At 47.6% G+C, this 26,133-nt stretch overlaps 4 protein-coding genes across 5 annotated transcripts; 3 read left to right on the forward strand and 1 right to left on the reverse strand.

Moving 5' to 3' along the window:
• Positions 1–348: 348 nt before the first annotated feature.
• Positions 349–8,964, forward strand: LOC124665518 (pathogenesis-related protein PR-4-like). Of its 2 annotated transcripts, none has more exons than XM_047202920.1 (3): positions 349–609; positions 697–916; positions 8,744–8,964. In XM_047202920.1, the coding sequence occupies exons 1-2, from the start codon at positions 349–351 to the stop codon at positions 898–900; spliced, it is 465 nt and encodes a 154-aa protein (XP_047058876.1). In that variant the 3' UTR covers positions 901–916; positions 8,744–8,964. The 2 variants fall into 2 exon arrangements, with proteins under 2 accessions (XP_047058876.1, XP_047058877.1); XM_047202921.1 differs by having other exon boundaries at positions 697–906; positions 8,737–8,964.
• Positions 8,965–10,269: 1,305 nt separating this feature from the next.
• On the forward strand, positions 10,270–13,667 carry LOC124668000 (receptor kinase-like protein Xa21). Its single transcript, XM_047205211.1, has 2 exons — positions 10,270–13,055; positions 13,137–13,667. The coding sequence occupies exons 1-2, from the start codon at positions 10,301–10,303 to the stop codon at positions 13,568–13,570; spliced, it is 3,189 nt and encodes a 1,062-aa protein (XP_047061167.1). The 5' UTR covers positions 10,270–10,300; the 3' UTR covers positions 13,571–13,667.
• Positions 13,668–16,518: 2,851 nt separating this feature from the next.
• On the reverse strand, positions 16,519–17,015 carry LOC124665454 (histone H2B.1-like). The gene has a single exon (XM_047202871.1). It carries the CDS (start codon positions 17,003–17,005, stop codon positions 16,547–16,549), a length of 459 nt encoding a protein of 152 aa, XP_047058827.1. The 5' UTR covers positions 17,006–17,015; the 3' UTR covers positions 16,519–16,546.
• A 5,173-nt stretch (positions 17,016–22,188) lies between these two features.
• Positions 22,189–23,229, forward strand: LOC124660525. The gene has a single exon (XM_047198345.1). It carries the CDS (start codon positions 22,189–22,191, stop codon positions 23,077–23,079), a length of 891 nt encoding a protein of 296 aa, XP_047054301.1. The 3' UTR covers positions 23,080–23,229.
• The last annotated feature ends 2,904 nt before the right edge of the window (positions 23,230–26,133 follow it).

Raw genomic sequence — 26,133 nt, forward strand, 5'->3', positions numbered from 1 at the left:
ATGATTAGCTGATATATATACGTCCTTGTTTGCACATGGAATTGTTGATTAGATGTGGAAAACCTGCACGGAGAAAGAAAAGTCCACCGTATGTGTTGGTGCCACGTCCAACTAGCTCGTGTGTCCATCTAGTATATGCATACGTCCCTGTTGCCACATGTAATTGTTGTGGAAAAACCTGCATGGAGAAAAGAAAAGTCCACCATACTAGTATGTGTTGTATCACGTCCAACTAGCTCACAACTCTCTATATAATACTCCCTGCCGGAATAGACTATTTCCATCAACACCGGTTCACAGCCTCTCGGTCCCCGTTGCACATACAGATCGATCCTCTCTCCTACGGCGATGGCCGGACGTGTGGCACTGGCGATGGTCCTGCTGTGCGCGGCGGCTGCCATGGCCGCGGCGCAGTCGGCGTCCAACGTGCGCGCCACATACAACTACTACAACCCGAGGAGCATCAACTGGGATCTCTACACCGCCAGCGCCTACTGCTCCACCTGGGACGGCGGTAGGTCGCTCGCCTGGCGCTCCAAGTACGGCTGGACCGCCTTCTGCGGGCCGGCGGGGCCGCGCGGCCAGGCATCGTGCGGCCAGTGCCTCCTGGTAAGGGCGATTGCAGTCTTGCTCTGTTTTTCTAGCTAGTATGTGTTGGCTACTTGGCTAACGGATTTGCCGTCTGAATCTGCATAGGTGACCAACACGGCGACCGGCGCACAGATTACTGCGAGGATCGTCGACCAGTGCAGCAATGGCGGGCTGGACCTGGATTACGACACGGTGTTCAGCAGGATTGACACCAACGGGCTGGGAGTGCAGCAGGGCCACCTTATCGTCAGCTACCAGTTCGTCAACTGCGGCGACAACGAGCTGCTGCTCCAGCGCGAAGAGAAATAAGAAGCTACCACTGCATGTAACTTCTTTGTTTTATCTCTCTGCTTCCCCGTGGAGACATGGTCGACCCAGGGGCGACGGAAGCCTCGTCGGCGGCGGGATCCAGGTTCGCCTGTCTTTCGGAGGACGAAAATGCTGTTGAGGATGCGAGGGCGACGGCGGAGGAAGCGGTTTGGTCGGCCCTAGGGGTTGAGGCCGAGGTCCAGCAGATCGGGAGATCACCGGCGATGTCCCTAGAGGAAGTGGAGGCGGATTTCTGGACAAAAATTGGCTTCCCAGCTAGAGCGTCCAAGGTTTGGCCGACACCGACGTCGCCGGAGGTAAGGTCTTCTTCTTTTTGCAGGTCATCGGAGCGAGTTCGATCCGTGTCGCCTCCGTCGCGTCTCCCTTTCAACGGAGCACCGACAAGGGCGGCGTCGTCTTCGCCGGTGGGTTTGAGGATTGCCCGCATGCCAAGGATCAAGCCATGGCGAGGACCTCTTCCTCGACGTCGAGTTACACCGGCGGCCGTCTTCGGCGACTTCATCCCTGCAGCCTCGTCGAGGCGGTCGGCGGGGAAGGAGCCTACATCCACGAGCGCTCTTCCTCCTGGTCGGGGGAGGGGGTCGCTGGAGCGGTGCGGGCCGGCGTTGACGGGATCGGAGGAGAAGACGAGGCCGCCGAAGGTGGCGACGTCAATCGCGCCGCGATTTCCGTCGCGGTTCGAATCGGGTTCGCCCGCTGTCGCTCCTGACCTTGGTGGGCCGCGTGCGGGTTGGGCTGGCTTTGGGCGGGCTGTGCAGGAGGTGCAGCGTAGGAGTCGTGTCCACATACGATCACGCTCCGTGATCGACGGGACTTACTCCTATCGCACAGCCGCCTCTCTCCTGCCGTACGTCGTCGCCTCGCCATCATCTTCTGCGCCCGTCTCGCCGTCTCCGTCGACTGCAGCGACGGTCTCGGCGTCGTCGCTGCCGATCCGTTCTTCTCCGTGCTGCGCTGCCGCAACCTCGTCATCATCGCCTTCACGTTCATCGACTCCACGCTCCGCGCCCGTCGCCTGGAATTCGCCGTCCGGCTCCGAGCGGCGGCGTTCTTTCGCTCAGGTCGTCGCCGGGACTCCCTCGAGCGCAGGGATGACCGGGCCAGCTAGGCCTCCGGCGCCTCCTGGGGCGGCCGCGGCTTCGTCGGCTGCGACGGCACCCGCGCCCATGGCCGTGGCACCAGGGGCGTTTTCGGCGGGGACGGGAGCTGCTGCACCTTCGGGCCCCTACTTGGGACCCCCTGGCTTCCAGGGGTGGCCGGCGGGGGCGTCTATGCCGCAGCCCGTGCCGGTTCCGAGACAACAGGCCCCGTATTCAGGTTCTTCCGCGGGGTACCGCCCGCCTTTTCGGCCGCCGATGCCTCAGTCGCCAATGCAGTTCGCGCCGCCTCAGCAGGTATCCACGGTTTCAAAATCAGTTTCAGCTTCCTGTTCCTAATCAGCAGGGTATGGTGCAGCCTCCTTTGCAACAACAGGTACACCAGCAGCCACCGCCGCAGCCTGGACAGGTGAAGAAGAGGCGCAAGAAGAAGACCGCTGCACCTGGAGGGCAGCCGGTGCCTCCCGGAGGGCAGCAGCCGCCTCTTATGGGACGGACCGTGCCGCCTCTTGGACAGCCGGTGCCAGGACCGATGGGGCAGCCAGCTTTGATGATGGGTTCCGTTGCGCCCCGGTCCCGATGCAGCCTTTGGTTCCGGTTCCTGTTGCGGTTGCTCCTGTGGTGAAGCGAGAAGAAGGCCGGAAAATGCTGGAAATGCGATGTTAAGACTCATGCTACAAAGGACTGTAAGGCTATTCATTATTGTCTGATTTGTGATTCTGGGGCACATCCTACTATTAGATGCCCAATTCTGAAGTTACCTCGACCTTCGAGCTTCTTTTTTGGTTGCGGTAATGATGCCACCCTTGATCTTCAGATTCCAGACTCAGTGTATAAGCCACAGATGATTTCTTCTGGAGCACCCACAGCTTTAGTGCAGGTGTCAGGGGAGGGAACTGTCTCTGCAGCTGATGTTAAGAGTCTGATGGCCCGCATGTGTCCAGGGAACCCAGCATGGACATGGGAGGCGGTGCCCCATGGGGCTAATGCTTTTCTTATTGGTATCCCTACAGCTGATGATCTGTCCAGGATTGATGGTATGCGGATGAGTGTGCCCAAGGTTAATGCTCAGGTTCTAGTTTCTTCTTGGGTACATCGGGATGTGCAGCCTCTCTTCGTTATGGAGCCGGTTTGGGTACACGTCGGTGGAGTCCCGGACTCGTTCGCCATTTCCTCGGTCTCGGGCGTGGGTTCTCTTATTGGCACCACTCTTGATGTTGATTTGTTCTCGCTTCGGAGTCAGGGGATTATTCGTGTGCTAGTGGCTATGCGTGACCCTTCAGTTCTGGAGAAGAATAATGGTTGTCTGGAGGTGGTTGCTATTTTAAAGCTTAATGGTTATCTTTTTCGTTTCAGTCGTGAGGCGGTGGGGTTCCAGCCAGACCCTCGGTTTTGTCCTTTTTTCTGGAAAGAAGGAGGGGATGATGATGGTTCTCATGGTTCTGACGAGGACAGGCATGATGAAGCTCCTACTGATGCGGCGCCGGAGGCTGCTGGTATGGATGTTGATGGTCACCCTCCCTCGCATACAGGCACACCGGCGGTGCAGACTGCGCAAGTGGCGTTGACTCCGTTCAACCACTCGCCGATGACAGATAGAGGGCGGCAGATTGTGGCTCGAGCTAGAGTCGAGTCGCCGCACTTGGTAGCCTCTTCTCCTGTGGCTCCACGGGAGCCCTCACCTTCCAGAGTTCGGAGTTTTATGCAGGGTCGCACTCGTCCGGTCTCGGTTCTACCGCGGGTGCAGCGGCCACCGACTCCGGCTTCTACTTCGCCTCGGTCGGGTTCAGTGGTGCAGCCGCTGTCGGTGGAGACACTGTCCTCTGCGTCGGCGCAGCATGCACAGCCGACCTCGCCGCCCCACCAGGCCGTGACACCCACGTCGGGGCAGCAGGCCGCAGCGGCTTTGGCCTCGACCCCCGCGTCGGGATCCTCGCCACAGCCGGCCTCGGCGTCCCCGCTTCAGACCGTTGGGGCGGCCGCGCCGTCGGTGCAGCAGGGAGTCGTGGTATCTTCTTCGCCGAGGCAGCCAGTCTCGGAGGGCGACACGCAGGAGGGCCGGATGGTCACGCAGGCTGTGCCTTCTCCGTCTCTACCGGTTCCGAGAGGCGCAGCGGTGGAGGAGCTGCGAGACTCGGGGACCGAGCCGCCTATGGCGGCTAAGTCTTCCGAGACAGCGGCTCCGACGGCTTCCGCGCCTGCGACGGTCATGGCGGGGAAGATACAGGGGGCTTCTTCACCCACTACCCCTGTGTCATCGCCATCTTCTTCACCGGCTGCTTCGCCGCCTCGCTCGCCCACTTCTTCGCCAGCCTCCTTGCGGCAGCCTTCACCCACGGTTCCTCCTCCGGTCGTTCAGCCGACGGTGAGGAGGAGTGGGAGGTTTGCTCTTTCGGAGGATGGGGCGGGGGCGACGGATGAGGACGTCATGCAGCGAGCCATGCGACGCAAGGCGGAGATGAACCTCGACACAGCAGGTACTAAACAACCGTCTAAGTCTTTTGTTTCTTTTCGGATACTCGTATTTCTTCTAATTTGAGTAGCCTAGGGATTTCTTTGGGTAGTCGTAATGACGAGATTTCTGTTTCGGCTAATGTGTTGAGACAAACGGAGCTTGACCGTTTAACGGTTGCCCGAATGACTCCATCGGGCCTGAAACTGCGATTATAGACGATGATGAAGATGATGACATCCTAGATGGTCAAATTCTCTCGGCTATAATTGGCAACATTTCAGAAGTTGATCTAGAACATGCGGAGCTTAGTTCTGATTTGCAAGCATCCGAACGTGGTTCTCGATCATCGGCTGGAAAGAAATCTCGTAGGTATGGCAAGAACTTTAAATCTAAAATAGTTTCTCGATGAATGGCATGTTCCGGAATAGCAGAGGTCTTCGCGACTTGGCTAAGCATTCCCACATTGCTGATGGTTGTAGAGATTATGATTTAGATTTTCTTGCTATATCGGAGACGGGTAGGCGAAATTTCTCTCAAAGTTTTCTCGATCGTTTGTCGGGCGGGATTAACTTTCAGTGGTTCTCTCGCCCGCCACGAGGTAGGTCCGGAGGCATTTTACTTGGCGTCCGCATAGACACCATGACCGTCTTGGCTAGTTCTGATGGAGAGTATCATATTAAACTCGACATTCAGAATAAAGCCGACGGTTTCGTGTGGAGTCTGGTTGCTGTGTATGGTGCCGCTCAAGAAGAGTTTAAGGCTGACTTTTTACGTGAGTTGGTAAACCTTACAAAGGATAATCCCTACCCGATTTTAATCGGAGGTGATTTTAATTTGTTGAGGTTTCCTCATGAGAAAAGTAAAGGCCGTTTTGATGGTCATTGGCCTTTCTTGTTCAACGCTGTCATTGATAGCCTTGACTTAAGAGAGGTGTTTATGATTGGTCGACGGCTTACTTGGGCGAACAGCTTGCCGGAGCCCACATACGAGAAACTAGATCGCGTGTTGATGGATACCGAATGGGAAAATAAATACCCTCTGGTGTCAGTCCGCGCACTAGAACGTATTGAAAAACTGTCTGACCACGCTCCCATCCTTTTAACCACCGGGAATCCCACACCCGTTCGTAAACGGCCGTTCAAATTTGAACTTGGCTGGTTATATCGAGAGGGATTTCATGATATGGTTAAAAGGGTTTGGGATAGACCGGTCGGGGGGAGTACGCCCATTTTGAGATGGAATAATAAAATGCGTTCTATGCGCAAACATCTATCTGGTTGGGCTGCCCATACGGCTGGTATTCTTAAAAGAGAAGTCTCGCTTATCAACTGTGATTGATGAGCTTGAGGCTGTTGCGGAGACTAGACCCCTGTCTACACATGAGATTGAGCTTAAAAATCAATCCAATGAACAGATGGCGGGTCTTCTTCGCGAAGAGGAGCTCAAATGGTATCAACGATCCAAAGCTCAATTTATCTTGGAAGGAGACTCGAACACGCGGTATTTCCATGGCTTAGCTAATGGGAGACACCGGAAAAAACGTATTCACTCTCTTATTCAAGATGAAGGGTTGATTGAAGGCCATGAGCAACTCAAGTCTTACATTACAAATTATTATAAGGGTTCTGTTTGGTCCTCCGGAGGAAAGTACTTTCTCTCTTAACGAGGACTTAACGGATGATATACCCCAAGTTTCTTTGGAAGAAAATGTCTTGCTAACCGCACCTTATACTGAGGAAGAGGTTAAGAAGGCAGTTTTCCAAATGGAAGGTAACAAAGCACCGGGTCCAGATGGGTTTCCAGCAGAGTTTTATCAAACTTTCTGGGATACTATTAAATCGGACCTTCTAGATTTGTTCAGTGATTTACACATTGGACAACTAGAATTATTTCGTCTAAATTTTGGTGAAGTTATCTTGTTACCGAAAATTAATGAGGCGAAAGGATCCAACAATATAGACCCATTTGCCTATTAAATGTAAGTTTCAAGATTTTCACGAAAGTGACCACCATTAGACTTAATACGGTTGCGAGATCATGTTGTTTTACCATCGCAGACAGCCTTTATGCAAGGACGTAATATCCTTGATGGAGTGGCGGTTTTGCATGAGACGGTACATGAGATGCATTCTAAGAAATTAAATGGGGTTATTTTAAAGCTTGATTTTGAGAAGGCGTATGATAAAGTTAAATGGTCTTTCCTTCAACAGACACTCAGGATGAAAGGTTTTTCGCCTGAGTGGCGAGCTCTAATTCATGACTTCGTGTATGGAGGTAGTGTTGCAATCCGGGTTAATGATGACACCGGACACTACTTCCAAACACGAAAAGGGTTACGCCGTGGAGATCCGCTATCTCCGATGTTATTTAACATCGTAGCGGATATGTTGGCGGTACTCATAGAGAGAGCCAAGTCTCGATGGTCAGATTGAAGGTGTGATTCCACATCCGGTTGATGGTGGCTTATCTATCCTTCAATACGCTGATGATACAATTCTGTTTATGGATCATGATCTTGAAAAAGCTCGAAATCTGAAATTAATTTTAGCAGCTTTTGAGCAATTATCAGGACTGAAAATTAACTTCCATAAAAGTGAATTGTTCTGCTTCGGTGATGCCCAAGACGATGTAGCTCTGTATACAGAGTTATTTGGTTGTGGGCAAGGCCAATTTCCGATTCGCTATTTGGGTATTCCGATTCACTATCGGAGACTGACAATTGCGGAATGGAAATTAGTGGAAGAAAGATTACAAAAACGCCTCAGTAGTTGGAAAGGTAAATTGTTGTCCCCGGGTGGAAGATTGGTACTCATTAATTCAGTACTAACTAATATGGTACTGTATATGTTATCATTCTTCATCCTACCAAAAGGAATTCTGCATAAACTCGATTATTATCGATCCAGATTCTTTTGGCAAGGGGACAACGAGAAAAAGAAATATCGGCTGGTTAAATGGAGTATAGTTTGTAGTCCCAAAGATCAAGGAGGGCTTGGAGTTCATGACCTGAAGGTCAAGAATTCAGCTCTTCTGGGTAAATGGCTTTTTAAGCTACTTACTGAGGATGGGATTTGGCAAACTATACTTCGGAGAAAATACATCGGCTCGAAGACATTATCTCAGGTGGTTTGGAAACCTGGGGATTCACACTTCCGGGCTGGTCTTATGGCGACAAAAAATGTTTTTTTCGACATGGGACTTTCTCCATTAAGAATGGAGCGCAGATACGTTTCTGGGAAGATGCTTGGCTAGACAATGCACCCCTATGTGAACAGTATCCCGCTTTGTATAGAATTGCGCGTCGCCAAGGTGATACCATTGCAACCGTAATGGCTACCTCACCCCCAAATGTGACGTTCAGACGGGTTTTACTAGGACAAAGGCTCGTGGCATGGAACAACCTAATTCGGAGGCTTGGAGATATTCAGTTATCGCTGGAACCGGATGAATTTCGATGGAACCTCCACGTAGATGGTTCTTTTTCCGTAAAATCTTTATACAATGCGATGCTACATTCTGATTTACCGAGTTGATAATAATAAGAAAATTTGGAAGATGAAGATACCATTAAAAATTAAAATTTTTGGATGGTATCTTCGTCGAGGGGTTATTCTCACCAAAGACAATCTTGTTAAGCGGAATTGGCACGGAAGTACACGATGTGTTTTTTGTCATCATGATGAAACTATCAATCATTTATTCTTCCAGTGCCAATTTGCGAGATCTATATGGTCAGTCATCCAAGTAGCGTCTACCTTGTATCCTCCGACTAGTGTCGCTAATGTCTATGGCAATTGGCTTCATGGTATCAACTCAAGGTTTAAAATGCTTCTTAGGATGGGGGCGCTAGCAGTTATCTGGGCGCTCTGGCTATGTAGAAATGACAAGATCTTTAACGATATAAATTGCTCTTTGTTGCAGGTTATCTACAGATGCACAGGTATTCTCCGTTCGTGGTTACCTCTTCAGCGTGTGGAGAACCGAGACCTGTTTACGGAGGTCTGTACACGGTTGGAGGATACGGCGAGGGATACTTTTTCCCTACATGGGTGGCAGCATAGTCTACGGATAGTTGCTCCACCTAGCTCTTAGGCGTTATATGATTCATCGTTCCGATATGTATTTCGCCTATTTTTGTTTTTCTACAACTTTGGTCACTTGAGACAACAAACGGCTGTGTGCATCCTGGTTATGCAGAGGCTGGATGTAATTGCTTTTTGAAGTAATAAAGCATCCTTTATCGAAAAAAAAAAAAAAAAAACCACTGCATGTAATGTTGTATTTGCAGCTACCAGCTGCATCGTACTAATAAAGTGGAATAAAATGGATTGTGGTGTGATGGATCCAAGGTTTTCCTTATTTTCAAGGAGTTATGGGAAGACAGTTTATTTGCAAAAATAAGAAGCTACATGTAATGTTGTATTTGCAGCTTACCGCATCGTAATAAAGTGGAATAAATTGGATTGTGAGGGATCCAAGGTTATTATTCAAGGAATTATGAGAAGATAGTTTATTTGCAAAAACAGATTGAGAATCAACGAATTACTTGCATTTGCTGATGGAATGGTGGATGGAGGACGGCCCCTAGTTACACGATCCAGCTCTGCTAGCGAAAAATGAATAGAGCATCGGCAGTTCGGCACTCGGCATAGAGCAACGATCTCGGTCTTTCCCTACCTCCAAGTGGAGAATTTACCATGTCGTGTGCAGCAAGAGGAGTGAATGGAGGCTGCGACCAACAGGATGGAATGGTTTACAAGGGAATGTATGTCTCGATTAAGATGACAAGCTTGTAACTGGCTACTTCCAGTTTTGAGTTTGTTGTAGAGTAGTAGGCCGGGGTCGCACAGACGCTCGCGGTCCAAAGACAATTTTCGCACATGTATCCATTTTATACTTTTATTCTTATATATAGTCATGGCAATGCAATAAACAGAAACAATGCAGACTGCCAAGTCAGCAATATATCTTCAATTTTCCAAAACAGTAATGCTACACTATGGACATTATATCCTTACGGAGAAGTCATAGGGACTGAGTTGTCAAGCACCAGTGCATCAGCGCCCGGATTATCACAAACAACCGCATCAGATTAGTGGCAGTGCACAAGGCCACGCAGCGTCCCTAGAAGTAGTCCGTAGATATAGGATACTGGCATTCTCAGTCTATTGTTCCCAAAATAGAGGAACTGGCAGTAACATGTTCAAAGATTCTGGCATTGCGTTCGGCAAATTCTTCTGGATAGTGGTACCATGGTAAACATTCGGCACTCTCGCCTACAGAACTACATATAGCATCAGCAGAACTCTTGTTCCTTCCGTAATTAGCTGCAGAGATTGCACACTCCGAAATGATTTGCACATTCAGACAGCATCATCAGCACAATTCTCATTACTTTGTAATGGAGAATCAATTCTGAAGATGCATCTGCGTTCCACTGTGCTTGAAACTGATCGGCCAAACTCTGATACAGGCCTGCTCCTATAAAAGAAAAAACTAGTAGAATCAAAAGCATCGTATGCCATGTGTTGGATTATCTTGCATTCTTACTGATATTTTCGAAACTACGCAGTTTTTCTGATAACCCTTTTTGTAGCGGACATCCCTGGCTGGTGGTCGCCACCTCTGAGAATGCAGGTTGGAGATATGATCATATCAAGATTGGACAGATCCACGTAGTGTCTAAATCATTTCTTGAAGAGAAAGTGAACCGAAATAAATGGTACCGGTGAAGACACTGTCTTAATAATTGCACAACGCTTCCAACAGGCACAAGGCAAGCACAGATGACTATTTGCTGCTCTGGCAACAAAACCAAGAAGCCGGTATGGCAATGGGGATCATGGTCATGAGCTTGCTATGGTCACTTGTTGCTGCCCTGATGATCGCCACGGTGAGGGCTGGCGACGAGGCCGCGCTGCTTGCTTTCAGAGCACAGCTAAGCGATGGCAGCTCTCCCACGCTGGCCTCGTGGAACGACAGCGTCCACTTCTGCAGCTGGGTGGGCGTGTCGTGCAGCTACCGGAGGCCAGCACGGGTGGTGGAGCTGAGATTGAACAGCACTGGGCTCACCGGAGAGCTCTCCCCAGCCATCGGGAACCTCACGTTCCTGCGGACGCTGGACCTGAGCTTCAACTGGCTGAAGGGGGAGATCCCTGAGAGCCTCGGGCGCCTCCACCGCCTGCAGAGGCTCTACTTGAACGACAACGAGTTCTCAGGCACGTTCCCTGCAAACCTGAGCTCCTGTGTCAACATGATCATAATGGGAGTGCACAATAACAAGCTTGGCGGGCACATCCCGGGTGAGCTCGGAGAAAAGCTCTTGTCCCTGGCAGCAATCTCCCTAAGTAACAACAGCTTCATAGGGCCCATCCCAGCATCACTCGCCAATCTGTCCAATCTACAAAACCTCGATCTCTCCTACAACCAGCTTGTGGGCTCAATCCCACCAGGGCTCGGCCACATACACAGCATGTGGCGATTTAGTATCTTCGGAAACAATCTCTCTGGTATGATTCCACCTTCTTTCTACAACTGGTCATCCCTGGAATTTTTTGAGGTTGGGGTAAATATGCTGTACGGAAGCATTCCTGATGATATCGGCAACAAGTTCTCCAAGATAAAAGTTCTTGGCTTGGGTGAGAACCACTTCACGGGACCAATCCCTTCCTCAATATCAAATCTATCATACCTCACAAATCTTAGGCTCAGCAACAATAGATTCAGTGGGTATGTGCCTCCCACTTTGGGGAGGCTGGGATCTCTCCAAAAACTGGACTTGGATGGAAATGAGCTTGAAGTAAATAGCAGCGAGGGGTGGGAATTCATCTCTTCTTTGGCGAACTGCAGCCAACTAGAGCGTTTATCACTCGGAGGCGACTCATTTGGAGGACAACTGCCTGGTTCCATTGTGAATCTCTCAACAACTCTCCAGAAGTTCTACTTAATGGACAGTGGGGTCTCTGGGGGTATTCCTGCAGACATAGGTAATTTGGTTGGTCTCAACTTGCTTGCCATAGTAAATACTTCCATATCTGGAGTGATTCCAGAGAGTATTGGTAAGCTAGAAAACTTGATTGAGCTAGGCTTGTACAGCAATAGCTTGTCTGGCCTCATTCCGCAATCATTAGGAAATCTTTCGCGGTTGAATAGGCTTTATGCATACTATGGCAACTTGGAGGGGCCAATTCCAGCAAGCCTAGGGAAGTTGAAAAACCTGTTTGTACTTGATTTGTCAACGAACTACCAACTTAATGGTTCAATACCCAGGGAAATTTTGAAATTGCCTGGACTCTCTTGGTACTTGGACTTGTCGTACAATTCCCTTTCTGGAACCCTTCCTTATGAAGTTGGTAGCTTGGCAAACCTGAACCAACTGATTCTATCAGGAAACCAGTTGTCTGGCAAGATACCGGACAGTATTCAAAATTGCATAGTGTTGGAATGGCTTTTGTTAGACAATAACTCATTTGAGGGAAGTATACCTCGACTGCTGAAGAATATAAAGGGACTCGTTAAACTAAACCTGACAATTAATAAGTTCTCTGGTGACATTCCTGATGCCCTTGGTGATATTGGAAACCTGCAGGAGTTGTACCTAGCACACAACAACTTGACAGGTTTAATCCCGGCAGTTTTACAGAATTTGACAGCATTGTCCAAATTGGATGTATCCTTCAATAATTTGCAAGGCAAGGTGCCACATGGAGGTGTTTTCAGAAATATCACTTATATAGCACTTGCTGGGAATATCAACTTGTGTGGTGGCACACCTCAGATTCACTTGGCTCCATGCTCTACAAGCAGCCTCTTAAGCAATAAGAGAAAGAAGATGTCAAAGCCTCTTGTAATTTCTCTAGCAACAGCTGGAGCAATCTTGTTGTCGCTTTCACTTATTCTTGTTGTTTGGATACTTCGCCAGAAGCTCAAAAGAAGGCAGAAGGGAATAGTGCAATCTATAAATGCTGGGGAGCAATATGAAAGAATCTCATACCAAGCATTATTTACAGGAACTAATGGGTTTTCAGAAGCTAACTTGCTTGGAAGAGGAAGTCATGGTGCAGTTTACAAGTGTGATTTGGACAGTGCAGATCGGTTGTTGGCTGTCAAGGTATTTAATCCTTTGCAATCCGGATCTTCCAAAAGTTTTCAGGTTGAATGTGAGGCCATGAGAAGGATACGACACCGTTGTCTCACGAAGATCATAACGTGTTGCTCAAGCGTCGACGACAAAGGTCAAGAGTTCAAGGCACTGGTTTTTGAATTTATGCCTAATGGTAACTTGGATGGTTGGCTCCATGCAAGATCTCAAGAGCCCACTAAAGACAACACTCTCAGCCTTGCCCAGAGGCTTGATATTGCTACCGATATCATGGATGCAGTAGAATATCTGCACAACTACTGTCAACCACCAGTAATACATTGTGATCTTAAGCCAAGCAACATTCTTCTTACCGAAGACATGAGTGCTCGAGTTGGAGACTTTGGCATATCAAGGATCTTTCAAGAAAATACAAGTAATAGAATGCAAGCTTCATATAGCTCAACCGTGATTAGAGGTTCTATAGGCTATGTTGCTCCAGGTAACTGAAATTATTATTTGTGTTTTAGTTTTCACACAAATATTGCATGCTAAGTTGATTGCCACACAATTTATATTGCAGAGTATGGAGAAGGCTCTATGGTCTCAAGTCATGGTGATATTTATAGTCTTGGAATATTGCTGCTTGAGATGTTTACCGGAAGAAGCCCAACAGACGACATGTTCAGGGATTCATTGGATCTGCATAAATTTGCCGAGGATGCTCTTTCAAAGAGAACCTTGGAGATAGCTGACCCAACAATCTGGCTGCATAGAGAACCAAAGGATAAGATTGCAAGCAGTAGAATCCACGAGTGCTTGGTTTCTGTATTCAGGCTCAGCATATCGTGCTCAAAGAAACAGCCTCTACAGAGGACGTTGATAAGAGATGCAGCTGTAGAGATGCATGCAATTAGAGATGCGTACCTCTTGTTTGATTGTGAGCTTATAAAGGAACACAGGGAAACAGAGGAGCCTCTTCTCAAGACATTGGAATGTATGATCCTGCAACAGTAGAAGTTATGTATTATGTCGTTTCAGTTATCATTTGTTATCTGAGCTATTTTTTTGCAACAGTATCAGATAAATGTAAAATCCTAGTGTTCCACAGGAATAGCACTATCGCGATAGAGTGTATACATGGATTCTTACAAACTTCAGTCCAGTAATACTGGCAACATGAATTTATTGCTCCAAGCAAATCAGTAGATAGAAGTTCAGACATTGCACAAAAGAGTTTCCATGTGTTAAAAAACATGACAGTACGCAATAACAGCATAAATCACCCTTAATACTTAACACATACAGTCACAACTTTATATATTAGACACCAGGAAACATAGCAACCAGAGACATATAGCACAAGCATATTCACAAGGAAAAATAAACAAAACTCAGATTTGAAATGCATCAGTGGGATTCAGATACGTCAGACAGCAGGTTCTAACAGCAGCAGCACGTAATCCTTCTAGCATTCAGTTCCCACCAAGTGCTCGCAGTACTACAACTACAATATAGCCAGAATCTAAGCAGCAACTAACACCAGCCAGTTGTCATACTACTAGATAACCAGAGCACAACCTAAGAAGATGTTAACTTGGTGCTAGCCTTGGTGGGTCTGAGAGCGGGAGGGGACGGCGGAGGTCAGGTGCCTAGTAGGGTTGAGTGGTTTCGAGTAGAGGGGGAGGGGGGACTGGCGGGCAAGGCGCATTCAGGGATTTACTGGAAGAAGCCCAACATGTTCAAGATTTCATACAGTTCAGAAGATTCTACTCCATTGAGCATACATTGTCACTTGGCAGTTTCACTTGTGTCACAATCTTGAAATGATGCCAATTAGCCTCCTCAATATAGTATCAACATCTGTACCACCCTCACTCTGATGACTCTATCAGAACTGCAGTCCATGGCAGACCTGATAGTTGTTTGACAGTAAAACTAAAACATCAAGCAAGAATGTAAGCATTGGTAGTAGTGTGCATTTAAGAAAAAAAATCATTGTCACGAGTCCATTTTGCTAACTATTGCAATGCAACAAGATCAGAAACAGCCCTACAAGGCCTTGTTCGGTTTTCTGGGGATTGAACATGATTGATATGGATTGAGGGAGATTAAATCTCATCTAATCAGAGTCCCCCAAATCCCCTCCAATCCACTTGGGAAGTGGATTAACCAAACAAGGCCTAGCAGTTAACTTGTACTAATACTTTTCAAAGGGCATCTGTGAAAAATCAACTAACTAGTCAAGAAAAACACATAAAGCAGCTTCTGAAAATAACAAAACTAAGATCAGCACACACAAATGTATCATATACCTTGTTCTTCATGACAACAATCTGTGCCAAGCAACAACATATCCAGGATGGAAGCATTATTAGTGGTGTGCATATGATACAATCTCAAAAAAGGTCTCTGTTGTATGCCCATTTTGCCCATTTTGTTATTTACTATAGGACGATAGGATCACAAAGGAGCTTATAACCATTCAACCACACAGATTACTACTGTATCTCAAAAAACTATACACCTTATATCTAGGAACAAAGGGAGTATTATTTTGTGCAGAAAATTGCATAACCCCTTCTAAAGCACCATGTTTATGCAGACCAACTAACTGGTCCGAAAACACATAAGTCTGCTTCGCCAAATTTATGTAAATCAGCCAGCAGCAATGACAAAAAAAATTGTACCCACCACGCAATGCGAAAGCACGTCGTATGAATAGTAAATGCAAGCAAGATAGGATAATGTTCAAGATCAGTACTATCCCATTATCTGCCTATACACATTAATGAAGCACACAAACAACAATGCAATGCAAAATAGTATCTACCTCCAAAGGAAATCTCACATACTAAATCGCAATGGGAGGCACAGCCCAAGCTTCCTTATGCAGGACAAACACTAGTTGCATGCTAGCGCTTGCTATACCTCGTCCTCGGCGGTCACAGGCCCTCTCAGGCAATAACACAAACACTAAGCACTCACAAGCAACGCAATGCAACAAGAAACCAGCAGCCACGCAGACGAACCCAACCGAGACCGGCACACGAGATATCCAGCACCAACGGCCACCGCTGCAGAGCACATGGTAGCACGCAGGTTGGCCGAACCAAGGCACAGTGAGGTGGGCATCGCCTTCGGCGCCGCCGGTGGAAAAACTGAGCTGACAACCTGACTGGGCACGAGGTCCCTTTGTGCTGGAGTGAGGCGTTTCCAACAGTACCAGATTGCGTATTCTGATGTTGGAGTAGACTGAATGTGCCTTGCTAGTTGGTTCACGGTTACAGAAGATTACACCTGAGTTTACGGACTGGAGCCAAGGAACTTTGCTGTGGTGCCACTGCATGTTCAAACTTGGCACGAAACTGGTTCTAAATTGAAACCCCGCCACAATCTTTAGCGTGCAAACTTTTCCAGGACGAAAGTTAAATCTGGAACTGAAATCAGGGAAACCACCGTACTGCAGCTGCCTTTGCAAAACACTGAATTCAGGGAGCAAAGATTAACTCACAGCATCTGAACTCACGATTGTGGAGCCCAAAATATTGAATTCTGGCTCCAAACCAAGATCGTGGCATGTGCCAGCGAATTTCCGTGCAACCAAGTGACCAAGAATAGATTCTTCAGGGTATCTACATTACTTAAAATTGAAGGAACAAAGTTGAAAACAAATGCAAAAGCAGGCCAACTTTACTGAAAAATTGCAGGCGACATGGATCAAAAGCAGAATCACGGTTCAAGCCAGCACGACAAGATTACGACATATACCATTTCTGCAGATCAAGATAGTTACAGTCATTAACAGCAATGCAGCAACATTCCTATTTCTTCAGACTAAAATAACAGTGCTGTTCCTACAACAAGCACAGTTCTTACAAGATAATAAAGTCACGAGTCATGACGTAGTCGAACACCTAACTACAGCTGAGAACGCAACAAGGAAGAGGTCAAGCAGGGGAGAGGTGACCCTCTTGAGCACATCAGAAAAGCCTAGGAGGAGGTGAACTTGGTGACGGCCTTGGTGCCCTCAGAGACAGCGTGCTTGGCGAGCTCCCCAGGCAGCACCAGGCGAACAGAGGTCTGGATCTCCCGAGAGGTGATGGTGGGCTTCTTGTTGTACCGGGCCAGCTTGGCGGACTCGCCAGCGAGCTTCTCAAAGATATCGTTGATGAAGGAGTTCATGATAGACATGGCCTTGGAGGAGATGCCGATGTCAGGGTGCACCTGCTTGAGCACCTTGAAGATGTAGATCTTGTAAGTTTCCACACTCTTCTTGGCCTTCTTCTTCCCCTTCTTCTCACCGCCCTCCTTGGAGGCGGTCTTGCCCGCCGGCAGCCGCTTCTCGGCCTTGGGCTTCTTGCCCGCGGGAGTCTTCTCGGCCTTCTCCGCCGCGGGATCCTCCTCCACGGGCTTCTTCGCCGCCGGCTTTTTCTCAGCCTTGGGAGCCATGGGTGCTGCTGCTGCTGCTTCGACGGGGAGAGAGGTGTGGTGGTGGCGGCGGCCGGTAGTGTTTCGCTGGACTGTGGGGAATTGCAGATGAATGTGATGAGAAAAGCAGGGGGCGGATATATAGGAGGAAGTAGGTGGCTGCTGATTGGTTGAGGGGTGGTGCCGCGGATCAATGATGAGAAGTGATTCCAGGCGTCCGCTGATGTTTGGGAACGACGGTCCAGATGCACTTGCTAAAGACAGGCGCCTCGGAGCGGAAGATGATGAAGATTTTTTTATCAAATGGACAATCTTGCCTCCTTTTTATTTTAAAATGTAGAGGAAAGTTGAGCTTTTTTGGTCATACGTACGGCTGCCGCCGCCTCCACTTTAGTTTCCTCCATAGATTCGTTCCCCCTTCTCCGAACGGCGTCGAGAGGAGTGGGGAACCCGATTTATGTGTGGAGTTTTTAATAAAAGTAGTTTTTTTCAGTAGTCTATGTTAGGATTTTGGTTGCCGGTTGGCTTCCTCGCAATGGAGATGGCATCGTGTGTAATAAGTGATCTTCGGCCTTTCATTCGACGACGAGATCTTCTTCCCGACGTCAATGGTGGTGTTGAAAGATTACAATTATCTAGGTATGGGTATTCAGATCTTGCTTCGCCAGATCGATCTTGGATCTTTTCTCATGGTTGCCGCGAGGAGAATTATCTTCGCAGTTTTTTTCCCGGTTGCTACGTCATCGACAATGGTGATTCGTACTCTCGGCTCTCCATCAACGTTGACAAGGCAGTTCGGTTTTTATTCCCTGATATACTGGTGTTGGTACTCTTGCCGATGTTGATTGACTACTTTAATGGTTGCGCGCGTGCACGCAGCCTTGGCATTGCGGCTCAAATTAAAATTATGGGAGAACCTTCGTTGGTATTTACAGGTCTATGGTTTGTTATCTATATTTGGCTGCCTTCAGGAAAGTACAAGATTATGTCTTGGAAGAAGAAAGAGTTTGAAGACCTCGAAGATTTGCTAGTATCTTTTAGACTTTATTTTGTAATCGCTGGAGACATCTCGTGTATCTCTACCATGTACTATTTATTACTCCCTCTGTTCCTTTCTATAGTGCCTATTGTTTTTTGGCACGGAAATTAGCGCAAGCAAATTTATTGACACAAAACCCCCCAGCGCTATTTGAGAGAAAAAAAGGAAACTGGAAACAGATCGGAGACGTGATCTGCTCCCTACGCGGCCTACTCCTTCCTAATCTCACGTGATCTGTATTTGCTATTTTCTTAACAGACGCGTGCGTGATCTACTCCTTCCTAATCTCACGTCCAGATTTTCTCTACGTGATTGCATACCAGATTTTCTCAACGTGAACATATTCGTTCCAGATTTTCTAGACGGAAACAAATCGGTGGAAGGGGTTATTTGCAAAAAACACAACTTTCCTCTTATATTCTGAAACAATTGCGAAAAAACAATAGGCATTATAGAAAGGAACGGAGGGAGTATTATGAATATATGTGGTATTGATTGTCAAAAAAAAATGTAGAGGAAAGTTGAGCTATTTTGGTTATACGTACGGCTGCTGCCGCTTCCACAGAGAGAAAGCCCTAGCCGCCTCCACTTTAGCTTCCTCCATAGATCGGTTCCCCCTCCTTCGGCCGGCTTCGCCGGCGTCGAGAGGAGTGGGGAACCTGATCTATGTGTGGAGTTTCCAATAAAAATAGTATTTTCAGTAGTCTATGTTAGAATTTTGGTCGCCGTTTTCTTGTTTGTTTCCCCGCAAGAAATGGCATCGTGTGCAATAAGTGATCTTTGGCCTTTCGTTCGACGACGAGATCTCCTTCCCGAAAGATTACAATTATCTAGGTATGGGTTCAGATCTTGCTTCGCCAGATCGATCTTGGATCCTTTCTCATGGTTGCCGCGAGGAGGATTATCCTCGCAGTTTTTGTCCCGGTTGCTACGTCCTCGACAATGGTGATTCGTACTCTCGGCTCTCCATCAACGTCGACAAGGCAGATCGGTTTTTATTCCCTGATATACTGGTGTTGGTACTCTTGCCGATGTTGATTGACTACTTTAATGGTTGCGCGCGTGCACGCAGCCTTGGCATTGCGGCTCAAATTAAAATTATGGGAGAACCTTCGTTGGTATTTACATGTCTATGGTTTGTTATCTATCTTTGGCTGCCTCCAGAAAAGTACAAGATTATGGCTTGGAAGAAGAAAGAGTTTGAAGATCTCGAAGATTTGCTAGTATCTTTTAGACTTTATTTTGTAATCGCTGGAGACAGCTCGTGTATCTCTACCATGTAATATTTATTATTATGAATATATGTGGTATTGATTATCAAAAAAAATGTAGAGGAAAGTCGACTTGTTTATTCATTGGGAAAAAAACAAAAATCTCTACAAATGCACCAATCTTATCATGAAAGGCGACCACTGTTCGATGCAGATGGGGCGCAGGAAGGTCGCCTACTGACCCTAATGATGGCGTTGAGGTCAACGAGGGCAGGGCGGATGTGATGGGCAATGGTGAGCTTCCACCAGAGCGGAAGAGGATGATGACGTGGGCGATGAATGTCGCAGCCTAGCTGTCTCTTGTCGCATGCGCATCGTGCTCCACTTGCACACCCTACAGGACGGAGGGGGTGGAGTCCACCGGAGACGAATCTGGCAGCGTTTTCCCCCTCTGATCTTCGCCGGTGGCGGCCTGCTGACCCTCTATTTTATGTGTTTTTTTATATCCTCCTTCGCATGTATCGAGGATGGGCAAGAGGGGGTATATATAGTTATTTTTAGGTCAAACCATGTTCGTGGGCGAAAGATTGAGGCGAATCGAACGGTCGAGGAGATGGCGCGGCCTGGTAGGTCGACCGTGCCACTGGGCCTAATTCCCAGCTCCTTGATCTCCTGGTGTCCCACTCCATCTCATTTTTTCGCATCAAAAATTGCGAAGCATGCTCTCTGACATTGCCCTATTTTAGTCATGCAGCTCTTAGAAAGTAGAATACTAATAGAAGATTCTTTCTGCAAGACAGATTTAAAACCAAATGAGAGGATTGTTTAAAAGTTCCCAAAATCAATATAAAACATGAATATAACACTATACAATATGCAAAAAAATCTAGAAATATATATGTGGCAATAAACTACAAAGTTTATGTATGTATTTTGCATGCATTAGCCGGCCAGTTCGGCGACTATTTCGGTCGGTCCGTCCTAGGGCCGATTTGTTTGCTTATTCTCATTCTCTTCTTCTTTGGTAGATTGGCTCCATGGATGTATTTCTTGAGCGGTGAACCTGATGACACAAAGGGTATTTCTATTGAGTAGTACTTCGTCCAAAGGAGTTTCAAAGTTGCACGTCGATAGGAGTGAGTTCCCTTCTCGATGGAGAGTACTGGCTCTAGCTCGAGTCATGAGTTCACTTGGCCGATTTGGTGGTCTTGATAGAGTCTTGTCCGTGGGACGGGCTAAATCACTTTCGGTTTATGTGGATTCCTCTAACCTACGAGTTGTTTATCTGAAAATCAAAGGTGGGGAGTGCAAAACTACTTTAAAAGCTAATTCTCGACGTTGAATGACGATATGACGGCAGTTGTTTTGGACCTCGATCGGGCGACTGACACCTACAACACATCTTAAATATACGCAATATTTCGTCCATTTCATGAAACTTGTTTAAAAAAATGTAGATGTATCTAGATGTTAAATAGTGTTAAAAAATGCAGATGTATCTATATGTTAAATAGTGTTAGAGATACACCTAAATTTTAGCAAAGTTAAAACAAGTTTCATGAGACATGAGACTGTGGGTGTAAATTTTTTTTATAACTAAACAGATCGTCTATCAACTATTTCTGTGAACATGCAGCATGTCAAATTTGTGTTGCAACTTTTTTTTTGCACAAGGAATGGGGTCTAGAAAACCCAGAGAAACTTTATATCACACATGGACATGGTGGATACAAATTACAATGGGGCCCTTTTACATCTCTTGCACAGAGAAACCAGAAATTTGAAGAAAGGTCCTCAAAACTAACAGAAAGCACCCTGGAACAAAAAGGAAGAAAGCAATCAGGTCCCTGGGCACCGCCACCACCTCTCGTCGGCGATCTCATGACGTTGCCGTCGAGATACAGTGCCAAGATGCTCAACAACACACTTCCGGCGAAGCCATGCATCCGCCAGTCACTCCTCCACCTCCGGGGACGAACCACTTGTTGGTGAAGAAATGCCGAGCTCCGGTGAACCAGGCGCTGAGAGGCCTCCATCGTGGAGGTTGAAGACGGGCCGCCTTTTCGGCCAAGGATCGCGACGCCGACGAGGAGCGACGCATGTTCCGCACAAAGGAGCTCAGAAGAAGAAGCTCCATAGCACCCTGCAGGCAAGCGTCAGCGTGATTGGATCAAATCCGCCCTTCCACCGCTCCTCCTCTCGCCACCACGGCAAGGCGGAGAAGAATGCAGAGGAAGCGAATCAGATCCAAAATCGGCGAGCCTCGCTTCTGCTCCTCCTCGCCACCAAGGCCGGTCAGGAGAGAAGAAGAGGCGTACCTTGCAACATCGGATTGGCTCTCCCCCACGCCAGCACGGCCAGCCAGGAGAGCTCCACCTTTACTGCCATCCGGGGAAAGAGAAGAACCTGCGGTCACCAACTTATTGAGGAAGACAGCGCCACTCCCTGCATCTCCTTCCTCCAGCCACTGGAGCGGAGGAAGTACAAGCAGTAGCCCTAGGCTGGTCAAGATCTGGCGGCGGAGATCTAGACCACCGTCTCCACTAAGGGGCATACGCCCAGACGGTGGCATACAGCCACAAATCCACAAGCAAACCTAAAGATCTACACCTAAAACTACCCCGGCACCAAACCTAGACCAACTCCAGCCAGCTATTCCGGTGGAGTGGTCGTCCGGTCAAGGAAGGGGAAGGAATAGGTTACTGTGGATGTGTTGCAAGTTGATTTCACAATTTATAGCAACTTGGGGGCTCCCTCAGGAAAAAAAACTGGAAACTGGCCATGTCTCGGCAGAAATTACTGGTGTTTGTCGCCAACCCCGTTTCTACCTCCGCCTTGCACGGGCAGGGTTGACGGCCCTCGCCGGTCGCCGCGCCCACCCATCGTTTCCTCGTCCCTGTCCACCCAAAATCCACCACCGTGGTCTCCTCCCTCGGAATCCGTGCTCCACTCCGATGGCAGAGGCGCTGCTGCTGGCGAGCCACCTTCTCCTGGCGCTCGCCCTCATCGCCGCCTCCCTCTCCCATCTCCTCACCGCCGCCGTCGCCCATCTCTCACCCGCGCACACCACCACCACCAACCGGCTCCGTCTCCTCCGCCACCCGCTCCTCCGCCTCCTCCCGGTCCTCGCCGCCGTCCCATTCCCCTTCCTCCCCGTCGCGCCCACCTCCCGCCTCCTCCCCTTCCTCCTCCTCCCGCCCCTCCTCCTCCCGCTCCCACTCCCCTTCCTCCCGCCCACCCACCTCCCACCCCTAACCCCGCTCCTCCACTCCCTCCCGCTCCTCCTCCTCGCGCGCGCCGCCGCTCTCCTCTCCGCCGCATTCCCCGCGTCCGACCTCCAGGCCCACGCGCTCTCCGTCGCCGCCCTCCTCCTCCTCGCCGCCGCCGCCGCCTCCCTCCTCGCCGCGCTGTCCCCGCCAAGAACCGCCCACCACTTCCTGGCCGACACGGCCTTCGCCTTCGCCGGCACCGTCGGGGGCCTCTGGGCCCTCCAGACCGGCCTCACCCTCTACGTCGACGCCTGCGTCCCCGTCGGCTGCCACCGGCTCATCGACGCTGCCCTCGCGCCAGCGACGCGCTGCGACGTCGACGAGGCCAGGCTGCAGGGCGTGGCGGTCATGGACCTCATGCTGTCCGTGCATTGCCTCGTCGCCGCGGCTGCTGTCGCAGGGCTGTATCTCGGGGTCGCAAAGTGCTGCGGTGTTGACGCCGGGGGTCGGAGACAGAATGGTGCTGGGGGGTCGTATGAGGCCCTGCCCATGGTGACTTCGTCGGGGGCCATCCAGGAGATGGAACATCTACCAATGATGAAGGGCGTCGTTGGCAAGGCTGTGGCACAGGAATGAACACCAGTTGCCTTGCACTAACTAACTAGGTACTTACTACATTGTAATTCTCTGGATCGAGTAATGTGATTTTGCTCACTTGGCGGCTATATGTGCCTGAAAGAGTTTTTCAGACGAATTGCTGATCATTAGTTGCTAGGGAAAATCTGTACTGTAATCTGCTATTGATGTTGTCTTGTCCAGTTGGCGAATGGTTTTGAACATGTAATGTTACTCACAATTTTAGGTCATATGGCCACCAATCCTAAGATCCTGAACTTTACATCGATGCTCTTAAATAATTTGATTATAAGAAAATAGTAGGATTAGCCAACACGGTGACACATGAAGCTGATGTGTAGGAGTGGTAGCAAGAATCATATCCAGTTCTATTATGATTCTCAGCATTTTGTTTAGCTCAGCACTCTTAGCAACTGCAAAGACTTAGGGTTGTGTGCATCGGCTGATGCAGAGACCAGGGTTATACTGCCCTTTTCAGGAAGAAAAAGGAACTGCAAAGGATTTGCATGATGTATCTTTGTTTATCTTCTTCTCTATTAATCTATAACTAAATCATATAGTTTTCACTCAATTCAAAATGGAAAATCCAGTTAAAAAATATTTACATCTCCTTTTGGGTAATTACAAGCATTTTTGTTCTAGGGTGTGAACTGGAGCAAATCCTGTTAAGAATGTTTTATTTTATTATTATTTCACAGGCTATTGTGTTGTAGATTGTGCTACATTAGATCCAGCAATCTGTTCTGGACTAATCAAAGATATGGTGGGAGGAAAAGTAAGTAATCGAGAGATACTGACACTGACTAGTAACCAACAATCCGTGCGATTTTGCTCCGAATCTAGTACTTTATGGATCTTTCACTTAGTGCTTCTTTGTATTGGTGGACAACCTTTGCCTTCTCATCGAACCAAAGGGTCACTTCTACCTGTATGATCGATTGGTCACAAAGTGAGACTTTCTTGGAATTATTTTGTACGTTTATCGTTTAATTACCATATTGTGGATGTGGTCTTGAATTGTTAGGCTCAGAGCAATACTGTCATGTATTTATCATCTATATCTGTCTCTTCCTCTTAATTTGACCACAAACAGTAACCCTCTATTTCACATGAATGGGGCATCCCTTCCCCGATTCTGCTTAGTTTATATATTATTGGATTGGTGCTTCCTTCTAAAACAGGTGAATACACACATAAAAGTAGGTACTTGGCTATATTTATTTGCTACAAAACTGATCACTGGTGTGTTGTGTAGCTCTATTCTAGGTGACAACTCATAATATGCATAGCTGCTAATGGTTAAAGTTACTAGTAGGAATTAACTGCAAGTCTGTACCCAGGAACTGGACAAATTTATTGGCACTTTTAGATACCATTGGCTAAAAGTTCACAAAAGAAGGTACCACCACAATATATTCAAGCTTTTATTTACAACTAATGGTAGTAGTGCTCTCCTCTCCCCATGGCCTTATGTCTCTTTCTACTTTGCAGGCAGTTTTCTTTTGAGGGATACTTTGCATGCAGTTAATTCAATATGCATTAACTACTAAATCACTCCACAGTTAAGTTATCCCTATTTACTTTTAGGATTCTGTTGTTCCTTTTTTGTTTGGTCACACTAGTTTAATACATGTATAGTAGTTTTGTGAACACTATATATACTACCAGCACCTTGCCTTTCATTCGCATGGGTTCTGCAGATATCCATGTTGTTAGCACTAGTACTAGTCTACTACTAAACCTCATAGTGATGATAAGTGGCGCGGCTTTCTTGGATCCCTCTCTCCCTTGAAGGCTATCTTAAGATTGGGGAGGTTTTATGCCCATGATTCTCGCCTAGGAAACATGAGAGCCTTCTGGGGAGAAGGGATACCAAGCAAGCCAGTGTCTAAATTGCATGTATGTATGCATGCATAAGCTCACGAACCGGCCATAATAAAGGGGCGTGGCTACTGGTCGCCGATATGAGTGCGAGGATTTTCCAAAGAAGCGGACTAACATCTTGCTTTTTTTGAGTAATAATTAACTATGTCACTTGGGTTGTATATTTTCTTTTATCAGATAATTTGCACTAGAGTAACAATATAAATGGATTAATTTGCTTCAGCAGAGCAGTGCCAAACTAAGTCTTGCCACAGGATACCATTCTAACTGCACATCAAAGCAATCAAGAAATGGGCTGATTATCATTATGTATAATAAGTTCTCTTTACTTTGATGATAGGTTCTAGTACTAAACATCTTATTTTTGATTAACCAGGGGTACTAACACAGGACATTACGAAGAAGGCCAGCAGGGGTAGCCATGCTCTGTTTATCTAAGCATAGTTGTATGCATGGCAAAATTTGCATTGGCTGACAAGGTGCTTAGGAGATAGTAGTGCTCAACTTTGTTTTGTTATAAAGCTGATCATTAGCAATTTTAGGTGGGCCGCAATTGGAATTTCTAGCGCTCAACTTTTCGTACTAGGTGCAGTAGAATTTAGAAATCCACGCACCCCAAGCTAATTTATGCATAGTGGTGCTTGGTGTTTGCATCCCTACATCTTCTATTAAAGTGGAGTTGGTGATGGTGATAGAACCTTTCTCCTCTCGCTTTCATTCTCACGCCACCAGGTCCCTCATAGTGCCACTTCACAACCACTGCCTAGGCTATCTGTTCCACAGCGAGAATGGTGATCCCCTCCTCCAGGCCACACCCACATTCTCTGCCTCTTCAATGCTTCCACACTCTTAATTGGCGTTGGCGTATCCCCACGAGTTCTTTGAGAGAAGTCCAATTTACCCCCCTAAATTTGTTCTAAAGTTCAGTTTACAACCCTCAACTCTTACTTGGTTCAACTTTCACCCCTAAATTTTAAGAACCGTTTGGAGTACACCCCTTTCACCGTTTAATTGCTTTAAGCCAAGTTTATAGACACATCAGCCAGGTTTCTCCGGTATTTTAACTAGACATACTCGTACATGTATTGGGATCTCACATGTGCGGTACGAGAAAAGATTATGCTCTTGTTGACTGAGAACATACAAATGTGCATTCGTTGATTTTCGTAT

This window comes from Lolium rigidum, chromosome 6 (genome assembly GCF_022539505.1).
Source record: "Lolium rigidum isolate FL_2022 chromosome 6, APGP_CSIRO_Lrig_0.1, whole genome shotgun sequence".
Lineage (NCBI taxonomy): Eukaryota > Viridiplantae > Streptophyta > Magnoliopsida > Poales > Poaceae > Lolium > Lolium rigidum.